Source organism: Myotis nattereri (genome assembly GCF_964212035.1).
Source record: "Myotis nattereri genome assembly, chromosome: 14".
NCBI lineage: Eukaryota > Metazoa > Chordata > Mammalia > Chiroptera > Vespertilionidae > Myotis > Myotis nattereri.
Window position 1 is genome coordinate 33,208,859 of NC_138089.1, and position 13,430 is coordinate 33,222,288.

Here is a 13,430-nt window from a genome sequence, read left to right on the forward strand (position 1 = left end):
ATTGGTTTGAGAAGGATTGGCATGGATTCTTCTTTAAATATTTGGTGTAGTATTCACCAATGAAACAATCTGGTTCTGGCATTTTCTATTTTGGGAGGTTTTTGATTACTGATTTAATCTTCATAGCAGTAATCAGTCTGTTAATATTTTACATTTCTTCGTGATTTAGTCATACTTGTATGTTGCTATGAATTCACCCATTTCTTCTCGGTTGTTTAGTTTGTTGGCATATATTTGTTCATACTAGCTTCTCATGATCCTTTGTATTCTGTGGTATCAATTTATAATATCCTTTTAGTTCTAATTTTATTTGAGTCATCTTTTTTTCTGAGGAAGTTTAGCTAAATGTTGGGCAATTTTTTTTTCTCTTCAAAAACTCCAACTCTTAATTTCATTGATCTTTTCCATTTATTTCTCCTCTGATCTTTATTTAGTTTCCTTCCTTCTGCTTGTTTGGGTTTAGTTTTTCTTTTTCTAGTCCTCTGAGGTGTATAGTGAGGTTGATTATTTGAGATCTTTTTTGTTTCTTAATATAGGGATTTATTGTTGTAGCTTTCTTAGAAATGCTTTTGCAGCATTCAATTGGTTTTAATATGTTGTGCTTCCATTTTTGTTAGTTTCAAAGCATTTCTTGATTACCCGTTTTATTTCTTCTTTGACTCATTGGTTGTTCAGTAGCATTTTGTTTAATCTCCACATTTTGTGATTTTTCAATTTTCTGTGTTACTGATTTCTAGTTTCTACCATTCTGGTCAGAAAAGATACTTGATATGATTTCAGCTTTAAATTTGCTAAAGCTTGTTTTATGAAATATTATGTGATTAGTCCTGAAAAAGTTTTCATGTGTGCTTGGGAAGAATGTGTCTTCTGCATCTGTTGGATGGAATGCTCAGCATTTGTCTGTTCCATTTGCTCTGAAGTATGTATGGTTCAAATCCAACATTTTCTTCATTTTATGTTTATATGATCTATCTATTTTTGAAAATGGGATATTGAAGTTCCCTAATGTTGTATTGAAGTCTGTTTTTCCCATCTATTAGTATTTGCTTAATATAGTTAGGTGCTCTGATGTTTGGTGCATATATATTTATGATTGTTATAGCTGTCTCTACTTTATTCTTTCATGGAATATTTTTTCCATCTCTTCACTTTGAGTCTATATGTGTTCTTGAAGCTGAGGCAAGTCTTTTGTAGCCAGCATATATAGGGTGTCCCAACATTCACGCAAGAAGTAATTTTGATAGAAAACACAGGTTTATAATTAAAAATTGTAAATTTTTTATTGATTCATAAAGTATACAGAATAGGGTTTTGTATGGAATAGCACATCGGGTAAATGGCCTCCACGGCTTTGCTGGCACATACGCAAAGCCGTGGTCTTCATTGTCCCTGCTCCTGGGCCATAATTGGTACTTGGTAATGCTTATCAAATTGAAGGAATTAAAATCAAAGGGCAACAGATATTAGAATCTGATTCAATAAACCAAGTAAAATTAGGCTTTTATTTTTTGTTGTTGTTGTTAATGCTCACGCAAAATTCAAATCTTGCGTGAATTTTGGGACACCCTATATTTGGGTCTTGTTATTTATCCTTCCATCCATCCACTCTAGCTTTTGATTGGAGAATTCTGTGCATTTAGATTAATTATTGATAGGCAAGGACTTTCTCAGGCTGTCTATTTAATTATTTTCTGGTTGTTTTGAAGTTCTTTTTTCCACCCTCTTTCTTTCTTACTGCTTTCCTATGTAAGTTGATGGTTTTCCATAATGATATGTGTTGATTCCCTTCTCTTTATCTTTTCTATCTCTTAGAGCAGTGGTCGCCAACCTTTTGGACCTCACAGACCACCAGTGGTCCGCAGATCACCGGTTGGCACCCTCTGTCTTAGAGCACTCTGGGCTTCCATCCAGATGGCAGAGTAGAAATTAAATAAAAAAATAAATCAAGAAACAAAACGATTTTGCCCTGTAGTTCCCATGAGATTTACATAAAACATACACATATAATAGTCTATTTTATGCTAATAACAATTCAACTTTGATTACATACCAAAACAACCCTTTTATTCCACTTCCCTTTTATGTTTTTCAGTCATTTTTTATATTGTGTATCCATTAACGAACTATTGAAAGTATTTTTAATATTTTTTTTCCTTCAACATTTATACTAGAATTAGGTAGTTAACAGAGCCCCATATCACTTACTATATTAGGGGTTCAGAATCTGACTATGTGCTTATATAACATCCCATTCTCCTGGCCTATAAGGTCTCTGGTGAGAAATACACTGATAGCCTTATTGGGGTTTCCTTTGGAGAGAATTATTTTTTCTCTTGCTTTAAAATTCTCTCTTTAGTTTTGGTTCAGAGTTTTGTTCTTATGTATCTTGGAGAATAATGTTTGTTTGTTTGTTTGTTTTGCTAATCCTCATGCAAGGATTTTTTTTCATTGATTTTTTAGAGAGTGGAAGGGAGGAGAGAGGGAGGAAGAAATAGAAACACCAATGTGAGAGAGACACATCTATTAGTTGCCTCCTGAACTTGCCCCAAACAAACCTGCAACACAGGTTCGTGCCCTTGACTGGAATTGAACCCACGACCCTTCGTTGCATGGGGCGGCACTCTAACCACTGAACACCACTGGCCAGGTCATGAGGAAGTTTTTGTGTGTGGTTGTTTTTTTTTAAAATATTTTTATTGATTTCAGAGAGGAAGGAAGAGGGAGAGAGAGATAGAAACATCCATGATGAGAGAGAATCATGGATCGGCTGCCTCCTGCAAGTCCCCCACTGGGGATCAAGCCCACAACCTGGGCATGTGCCCCTGACCAGAATCGAACCCAGGACCCTTCAGTTCGCAGGCCGACGCTCCATCCACTGAGCCAAAGCGGCTAGGGCTGTGTGTATTTTTTTAAATTGATTTCAGAGAGGAAGGGAGAGAGGGAGAGAGATACATCAATGATGAGAGAGAATCATTGATTGGCTGCCTCCTGCATGCCCCCAACTGGGGATCAGGCCCAGAACCCGGGCATGTGCCCTTGACCGGAATTGAACCCAGGACCCTTCAGTCCCCAGGCCGATGCTCTATCCACTGAGGTAAACTGGCTAGGGCAGGAAGAATGTTTTTGATTGAAGATTTGAGGTGACCTATTTGCTTCATAATGTTGGATGTCCAAATCTTTCTCCAGGTTTGGGAAGTTCTTTGCTATTATTTCTTTAAGTAATATATGTTATTACTTTTTTTATGATGATATCTCATAATTTCTGTGGGCTTCCTTCCTTTTTCTTTTTGCTCTTCTGATTGGAGAATTTCAGCTGATCTGTATTCTAGCTCAGTGATTCTACTTTCAATTTGTTCAAGTCAGCTATTGAAACTCGATTGAATTCTTCATTGCAGTCATATATTCTTCAGCTCCAAAATTTGTTAGTTCTTTCTTGTGTTTTCTATTGCTTATTGAACTTCTCGTTTGTTCTTGTATTTTTTATATCATTTTAATTGTTTATCTGTTCTTTTGTAGCTCTCTGACTATCTGTAGAACAGTTGTTTCGAGTTCTTATTCGGGCAATTTCTGAATCTGTTTCTTTGGCCTAGTTACTGGAGATGTACTATATTCCTTTGGTGGAGAAATATCTCTCGATTCTTCTAATCACTGTGTCCTGCTTTTGTGTCTGCACATTTGAAGAAGTAGTACCTCTTCCAGACTTTATAGACTGATTCCAATAAGGGAATTCTTTCACCTATTGTAAGGGCACACTGGATTATGCTGTGACTTTGAGTCTAGTGGTGCAGAGTACCAAATGCAGGGGCATGTGGCAGCACTGGGTCTGGCAGAGAACGGGGGTTCATAATGTCTCTTTGGCTCATGCCACTTGGGTCCACAGCATTGACTGTGGTTGTTGGCGGTGTAAGCAACAATCTGCAGTTACTGCAAGCGTTGTTGATATGTTAGCACCTTCAGATCCAGTAGCTAGGCATGAGGTCAGTCAGTGATGGTGGTTGGAGCTGGTGGTGTGCACACACTCAGCTGTGGTTTTCAGCTGCAGACACTTACGTAGTGGTAGAGGCCAGTTGCATACACACTTGTAGTGATGAGGGCCAATGCGGGTAGCAAGGACTGGAACTAACTGGTTTCACTGGCAGCTATAGAAGCCCTGGCTAGTAGCATCCTCTCCTGTGGTTGCCAGGTTTTTCCCCAGACATGTACACTACAGTGGAGACTCATGACAGGTTATGGTGTGCAGGTACACAGCTTGGTTGGGGGTAGTTATAGGTAGGCATGGTGATGCTGGCTAGTTACAGAAGACAGAGCCTGATTGGGGCCTACAAACAGTGACGGGGTACCTTGGCTGTCAGTGCATTCATTGTTGTCTGCATATCTCCTCACCCCCCTGCATTTGCACTGCAGTGAAGGCCAGTGATTGGTATCAGGTTAGTGGAGCAAAGCTGGAGGGGTTACCCCAGACCATTGGCACAGTGGTGGTGGTGGGGTTGGGCACTAGGCTGGTATCTTGCAATTGTGAAGCTACAGAATCCCAAGTTGGCTTTGAGCCGTGGCTCCCATGGCAGGGGGTGGAAGGGTGACAGGCTGAGGAAGCTGGATTATTACACTTGTGCAGCAGTAGAGTTCATGGGTGGCTGAGGTGCTGTCTTACAGTGGCAAGTGGGAGCAGGAAGGACTCCAGTAGCTGGCATTTGTGAGTGCAAATACCTCTGGGAGGAAAGTAGACGGTCTGCAGGGGTTCACAGTGGTCCTGCTGGCCTTTGGCTTCATCAGTGGCAAAATCTGCTGAATTAGTCTTCAGAGCTGGTCTCTGAACTGTGATCACACCTGCTGTTTGTCTGCTAATAATAACCTCTGCTTTTATTTCTGTTCCTAGCCGGCTTACCACATTGCAGCTTTGCTGGTCTGGGTGGGGTGAAACTGAAGTGGGACCTGTGTGCAGTGTCCTGTAAGGCTGTTTAGAGGAACTCTTCTTGCTGGGAAGTTTCTTCTTAGCACTGAACAATTATCAGTTTGGAGGATGATGCAGGTTAAAAAACGATGTCTTCCTCTTTTTCTTGTGTGATTATTCTCAGTTTTGTTGTTAAAATTTCCTTGGTGGACTCTAGAAGTCTCCCAAAACTGTTTTGTTTGTAGATAGCTATCCAATCTTTGATCTTTGTGGGGCTACAGGGAAGCTGGGTTTTTCCTCCTACTGATGGGCAGTTCTTTTTCAGTATTTTAAATATGTCGTTCAATTATCCCCTGGCTTTCATTGTTTTTGATGAGAAATGTGCCATATTTTTTATCCTTTGGTTCCCTGTAGGTTTTTAAATTGGTCGTTTCAAAATTCTCTCTTTTTTTAAAGATTCCACAGCAAGTTGATTTTGATATGACTTATGTAGTTTTCTGTTTTATCCTGCTTCCTGGTTAAGGCCCTTATATATAATCATCCATCCACCCATGCCCATAGTTGGCAGTGCCTCTAACTATCACCAGTTTCCGCCAGTTCAAGAAGGGCTTATCTCGCTGGAGTTTAGTTCTTTAGAGTCCTTTGCTTCCACACCTCTCTGATAGCTTTTTAAAAGTGTAGGGTGCTTACTTCCAAATGAATAATCAATTACATCAGTTATCATTTATTAAGTAATTCACCCCTATTCCTCTAAAATTGAAAAATTTCCTGTGTCATAGCTTAAGTTCTATGCTTACATGGATTGATTTCTATTCTTTAATATTGTTTTTCTAGTCCTACATTATTTCCAGTCTGTTTTATATATATATTATAAAAAATATATATATAGGGGAAAAACAATAAAATAAAAATGGCTTTCCCGGTCCTTGCATCAACGGGATGCCACATTTCATAACTGTTTTTAATGGTTAAAAAAAAAAAAGGAAAAAAAATACAAAAAAACCCCTCTGAAGGACAAAAAAGGTGAACTGTATGTGGTTTATTGTTGTACATTCACAATCTTGCAGAAGCCGAGAAGTTCGAAGTTGTGGACAGACCCTGTTCACTAGAGAGGCCTGTGCAGTAGAGTGTAGACCCTTTCATGTACTGTACTGTACACCTGATACTGTAAACATACTGTAATAATAATGTCTCACATGGAAAAAGAGAAAAAACCGCTGGGTCAGCAGCAAGCTGTAGTTTTTAAAAATGTTTTTAGTTAAACGTTGAGGAGAAGAAAAAAAAGGCTTCTCCCCCAAAGTATCATGTGTGAACCTACAACACCCTGACCTCTTTCTCTCCTCCTTGATTGTATGAATAACCCTGAGATCACCTCTTAGAACTGGTTTTAACCTTTAGCTGCAGCCACTGTGCTGCCACGTGTGTATATATATGACATTGTACATTGCATATACCCTTGGGTCCCCACAGTTTGGTCCCCCTCCCAGCTACCCCTTTATAGTATGACGAGTTAACAAGTTGGTGACCTGCACAAAGCAAGACACAGCTATATAATCTCTTGCCAGACATCGCCCCTCCTGGCGCGATGCTGTACAGGTCTCTGTAAAAAGTCCTTGCTGTCTCAGCAGCCAATCAACTTATAGTTTATTTTTTTTCTGGGTTTTTGTTCTGTTTTGTTTTCTTTCTAATCGAGGTGTGAAAAAGTTCTAGGTTCAGTCAAAGTTCCTGATGAAGAAACACAATTGAGATTTTTTCAGTGATAAAATCTGCATATTTGTATTTCAAACAATGTAGCTAAAACTTGATGTGAATTCCTCCTTTTTTCCTTTTTTGGCTTAATGAATATCATTTATTCAGTATGAAGTCTTTATACTATATGTTCCACGTGTTAAAATTAAATGTACAGAAGATGGCGGCATAGGTTAACGCCGGAGATTGCTGCCTCGAACAACCACTTCAAAAATCAACTAAAGACGGAACGGACATCATCCAGAACCACAGGAAGGCTGGCTGAGTGGAATTTCTACAACTAGGAGGAAAGAGAATATCATACCCAGACTCAGAGGAGGCGCAGTGCTGAAGTGAAATACTGAGGTGCGGAGTGTGCGTGGAGTGGGCTGGCGGCGGAGGGCGCGGTTGTTGTTTTCAATCGGGAGGGAGTTTCAAACTCTGAGCTCCAGATCTGGGCGAGTCTCTAGGGACCCAGACTCAAACGGGAGAAGCGGGACTGTCTGGCTTCGGTCGGAACTCGAAGGCAGCTTTCTCTCCGAGGTTTGCAGCGGTTGCTGGGACTCTTTGAGGCAGAGCCCCTAGGGACGGAACTGGCTTGCGCCGCCCGCCCTGTAGATCACCAGGGACCCACCCCGCCCAAGCCCTGCGCAGAGCCATTTGCCGGATAGCCTCAGGCAAACGCTAGATTAGCACCGCCCTAGAGATCCAGCACAGAAGCTCTCCCACTGCAGACACAGCGGACTCTCATAGCCAGTTAGCCTGGAGGTCAAATCACCCCCGGTATTGCCGACAACAATCAAGGCTTAACTACAACAAGACTTCGCACAAAGACCGCTAGGGGGTGCACCAAGAAAGCATAAAAAAATGCGGAGACAAAGAAACAGGACAAAATTGTCCATGGAGGATATAGAGTTCAGAACCACACTTTTAAGGTCTCTCAAGAACTGTCTAGAAGCCGCCGATAAATGTAGTAAGATCCTCAAGAAATCTAATGAGACCCTCGATGTTGTGATTAAAGAACCAACTAGAAATTAAGCATACACTGACTGAAATAAAGAATATTATACAGACACCCAACAGCAGACCAGAGGAGCGCAAGAATCAAGTCAAAGATTCGAAATGCGAAGAAGCAAAAAACACCCAACCGGAATAGCAAAATGAAAAAAGAATCCGAAAATATGAAGATAGTGTAAGGAGCCTCTGGGACAGCTTCAAGCGCACCAACATCCGAATTATAGGGGTGCCAGAAGATGAGAGAGAGCAAGATATTGAAAACCTATTTGAAGAAATAATGACAGAAAACTTCCCCCACCTGGTGAGAGAAATGGACTTACAGGTCCAGCAAGCGCAGAGAACCCCAAACAAAAGGAATCCAAAGAGGACCACACCAAGACACATCATAATTAAAATGCCAAGAGCAAAAGACAAAGAGAGAATCTTAAAAGCAGCAAGAGAAAGAAACTCAGTTACCTACAAGGGAATACCCATACGACTGTCAGCTGATTTCTCAACAGAAACTTTGCAGGCCAGAAGGGAATGGCAAGAAATATTCAAAGTGATGAATACCAAGAACCTACAACCAAGATTACTTTATCCAGCAAAGCTATCATTCAGAACTGAAGGTCAGATAAAGAGCTTCACAGATAAGGAAAAGCTAAAGGAGTTCATCACCACCAAACCAGTATTATATGAAATGCTGAAAGGTATCCTTTAAGAAGAGGAAGAAGAAGAAAAAGGTAAAGATACAAATTATGGTGATCATAATAGAATCAGGGACATAGAAAGGGAATGGACTGACTATTCTTGGGGGGGAAAGGGGTGTGGGAGATGCGGGAAGAGACTGGACAAAAATCGTGCACCTTTGGATGGGGACAGTGGGTGGGGAGAGAGGGCGGAGGGTGGGGCGGGAACTGGGAGGAGGGGAGTTATGGGGGGGAAAAAAGAGGAACAAATGTAATAATCTGAACAATAAAGATTTAATTAAAAAAAAGAATAAAAGTACATTAAATCTTGGAAAATATATATAATTTATATATATATTTGTATGCAGTTTTAGTATTTCTAATGCAAGCTCTTGCTCACTAGTCTTATTCAACATGTTTTGGGCTCTTCGTACATAACAGGTGAGATTAGAAATTGATATTATCACTTTGGGAACTAAAGAAAATTTGGTCACCATCTTCAGTGTGCCTTCATAATTGCTAGGCCTCATGTAGAAGTGGGGAAATGACTTTCTCCTTATTTTTGTGCCACTCTTTGTTACCTGTGTCACAAATCATTTCTCCTTGGGTCCCGAGTCTCAGTCACTCTTGACTTGCTCTTTTCATTCTTATTTGCACTTACTACAATAGTTAGCCCATGTGGTTTGACACATTATTCAGTAGAGCTGAATATTGAACAGACACCATGCCATTCTTTTTCTTTTTACCCTCTCCCACAACCATAATATTCTTTCTTCTTTTCTATTTATTTTTAAAACAGTACCTTCTGGACACTAATGTGATGAGATAGAGAAACAGTGTTATGTATATCAGCAGTTAACAAAAAGTTCTCTTTGACATAGAAAAAGGGAATGTGGTTGCTCCTCAGTAGACTAGGTAATAAATTAAACAAGGTGTATTTTCAATCTGAATGGGTTAGATTAAATGGACTGACAATACCTAGTATTGGTGAGGATATGGAACATCCAATCTCATACATTGCTAAGATGTTATACATTGTTGGTGGAAGTACAATTTAATGTACCTGTTTTGGAAAATTATTTGGCATTATCTCCCAACCCTCAATGTACATATTTTCTCTATTAACAAGTCTGCTATTTGGTATATATACAACAGAAAAATGTGTATGTCTATCAAAAGATGTGTACAGTTATATTCATAACAATTTTGTGATAGCCTAAAATGGAAACAACGCTCATGTTCATGGACAATAAAACTGTCATAAATTGTGGTATATTAATACAATGGATACTACCCAGCAACGCAAAAAAGGAATTACTGATAAACATAGTAATATGGCTGAATCTCTCTTTGATTGAAAGAAAGCAAACAAAAGATGATAGTGTTTATATGAATTTTAACAACATGTCAAATGTTAAGGAAAAATAATTAAACCATATGAGCTGGGGATAGTTACTGACCGGAAGGAAACTTGCGAGAACTGTTTCGGTTCTAGAAATGTTCATCTTTGTTATAGTTACATAGGTACATGTAGTATTTATCCAATTTCATCTAGGTATAACAAGATTTATGCATCTTATTGTATATAATTATACCTCAGTACAAAAACAGAAAAATTTTGTCTGATTTAAAACTTATTTTTACACATTTTCTCTCACCCAAGAAAATCCCCAACCAATTTTACCCACTAATATGCTAAGTGGAATCACATTAAATTTGCCTAACAACTTGGAGAAACTTTAATGATACAGTACTAAGCCTTTTTTAGATTCAGATTTAGTGTATGATATGTGTTTAGGTAAGTTTTTATAATTTTCTTTATTAATACATATACCTTTTAAAAATGTATTCTTAGATATTTTTTGTGAACAGGCTATCATGTTTTTCACATATTGCAAGTATTAAAAAGTTATTTTGTACACTTATCCTTTGCCAACTACCTTAATTTTTTAAATTATTCATCTTTTGAGTCTGTTTAGTACAGACTAAATAGTTTTGTGTGTGTGTTTTTTAATCAACTTTAGGAGAGGAAAATTGTCTTTACCAATATTTTACTGATTTTTTATAAATTGAATTATTTGATTTTTCTAAAATTAAGCCATCCTTACATTCCTGAAGAAAAATACATTTTGTTATATATAGTGTATACTCTTTTTATGTACTAGTAGTAGTGGATTGGATTTTCTGATACTAAGAAAGTTTATATTTATGGATAGGTAAAATTAGTTTTTGTGTTATTTTTATAATATGTTTTGGATATTAGTATCTATAGTTGCTAACTGTTGAATTCATGGGATTTTGAACAAATTTTTGAAAACTAGTGACTTTCAATTGTTTTATTAAAAATGAGGGAATCACACCCCAGCTGATTTGGCTTAATGGATAGAGCATCGGCCTGTGGACTGAAAGGTCCTGGGTTCGATTCCAGTCAAGGGCATATGCCTTGTTGCGGGCTCCAACCCCAGTAGGGGGTGTGCAGGAGGTAGCCAGTCATTGATTCTCTTTCATCATTGATGTTTCTATCTCTCTCTTCCTCTTCCTTCCTCTGTAAACCAATAAAAATATATTTTTAAAAAATGAGGGAATCTCTATTTTTATTTGGCTACAGAGAAATAATTTCAGGTAAGTAGTTATTTCTTTGTTTGAATAAACACACAGAGAGAGCCACAAAGTGTTTTAAAAATTTATTTGCTCTAATACTTTTTTCTGAAATTTTCATTTTTATATTTTCTTTTCCACAGTCCGTGGTGGATGACTGGATTGAATCATATAAACAAGACAGGGACATCGCACTTCTGGATTTAATCAACTTTTTTATCCAGTGTTCAGGATGTCGAGGTACAGAATGTTGGAGTAAATGATGTACATTGAGCCTGTCAGTCCAGCAATGTCAATTTATTTCACCTTCCATTAGTCATACATAATTCATCATAGGATTATGTGCTATTTTTTTCTGATAAAGAAGATTATTGTTAAAATTTTTAAGGATGTTTCATTTTGTTCTGGTTTAGCTTTGCTCCTGTGAAATAACATATTTCTAAATATTTTCAGCCCTAGCCAGTTTAGCTCAATAGATAGAGAGTTGGCCTTCGGACCTAAGGGACCTGGATTTAATTCTGGGCAAGGGCACATAACTTGGTTACAGGCTCCTCCCCAGCCTAGTCAGGGCTCATGCAGGAGACAACCAATTGATGTGTTTCTGTCTTTTTCTGTCTCTTCCACTCTCTCTAAAATCAATGGAAAAATATCCTCGGATGAGGATTAACAATAAAAAAAAATATTTTGAATTTTTGAAGGGAATCAGAAATTCATTTAAGGCAGCGGTTCTCAACCTGTGGGTTGTGACCCCTTTGGTGGTCGAACAACCCTTTCACAAGGGTCACCTAAGACCATCCTGCATATCAGATATTTACATTATGATTCATAACAGTAGCAACATTACAGTTATGAAGTAGCAACGAAAATAATTTTATGGTTGGGTCACAACATGAGGAACTGTATTTAAAGGGCCAGAAAGTTGAGAACCATTGATTTAAGGAATTTATGAATTGAGCTTTTATAATTAATATTTACTGGTATTATTTGTACCTGTGCTCCATATCAGGAACTGCGCTAGTTGCTACCATTGGTTATATTGTTTGCTTATCAGTATTTTCATCTTGATTTTATCAATGAGGTACTTGAAGCTCAAAGAATTTGCTTAAGGTTATGTAAGTACCAGAATCGGGTTTTTTAAGTTTATAGTTGGTTGGAAATCTGTCGGAAGTTTGTTAAAATGAAGTTTTACTTTTATCATGTTAATGGTTAACTGATATTTTTCATCCTTAAAATAGATAAGTCTTAACAGATTATATTTTACATGGGTGAAATCATTTTGTATATCAGCATTATTTTCTTTCCAGTAGAGAAAGAACAGTGATCGTTTATTGAGGTCACTAATCAAATTAATTTCTTAAAGGCTCTCATTTATGTTCAAGTTACAGCTCACCATATTGATATAAGTAGTTTAATAAATATTTACAGAGCACCTACCTTGTACTAAGTACTGTTCCTGAGCATACAATTGTTACCAAGAATCTCTACCTCTCCCCTCTCCCCACCAAGTCAATATTAGGGGATACAAAATTTTTTTTTAAATCCTCACCTGAGAATATGTTTTACCGATTTAAGAGAGAGAAAGAGAGAGAGAGAGAGAGAGAGAGAGAGAGAGAGAGAGGCATCTGTCAGTTTTCTCCTGTATGCACCCCCACCTGGGATTGAACCACAATCCTTGGTGCATAGGATGACACTTCAAACAGCTGAGCCACACCAGCTAGGGCAGGGGATTTGTAATTTTTAATGGAGGCTTTATTACAAGGAACAATGAGGGATATATACCAATAGTTCAGTAAAGTGCTCAGTGCCATCATAAGAGTAATAAAGTTGGTTACTATTTAGTGACTGGATATGTGCCGAGTTGTGTGTACTTTACGTACATTAGCTCATCCTAATATATAAAAACCCAGGGTCTGTAATATCCAAAACAACCAAAGGCTCGACCGACCGGAAGGCACCACGACCCAACACTGACTGCTGAGGGGGCTGCGGATCAGGCCTGAAGAGAGGCCTGGCGGGAGAAGCAGGTTCTGATGCGTAGCTTCTGTGGCAGCTGTTGATCAGCACTTGCCTCTCTCTCACTCTGGGCCTGGCCAGCAGCCGTGCCTCTCTTTCTCTCGGGCCTCCGCTAGGGCTGCTGATCAGCCCCACCTCTCTGATCAGGCCCATTGATAGGCCCGGAGATGCTGACTGGCATAGAAACCAATCAATCAGAACCAAATCTGGGTGAAGTGCAAGGAGCCAATGGCTCCCTAGAAGGCGGAGCTTTTGTCACTGACTGGCATAGAAACTGACCAATCAGAATCCAATCTGGGTGAACTGCGAAGGCAGAAGCTAAGCTGGGGGCTGAGGAGGGGTTCAAGGGCAACAGCTATTTGATATAAGATGTAAGAAAGCAGTTCAATTTTTTAATCACTAGTTTGGCAGTATAGTGCATATGGCTGGCTATCCGTCCAGATATAGGGATTATGTATTTTTGTCTGCCAAGAGCATCTCCTCTTGATGAAAAAGGCCTTTTCCCCCGCTTAAGC

General features: G+C 38.8%; 1 protein-coding gene across 1 annotated transcript in view; it reads left to right on the top strand.

Annotated features, from left to right (window-relative positions):
* STAG1 (STAG1 cohesin complex component) overlaps positions 1–13,430 on the top strand; it is a 345,726-nt gene that overhangs the window by 127,090 nt on the left and 205,206 nt on the right. The window contains exon 5 of the mRNA XM_081106167.1: positions 11,046–11,142. Coding sequence (XP_080962293.1) covers positions 11,046–11,142 — 97 coding nt within the window. The remainder of the gene's footprint in view (positions 1–11,045; positions 11,143–13,430) is intronic.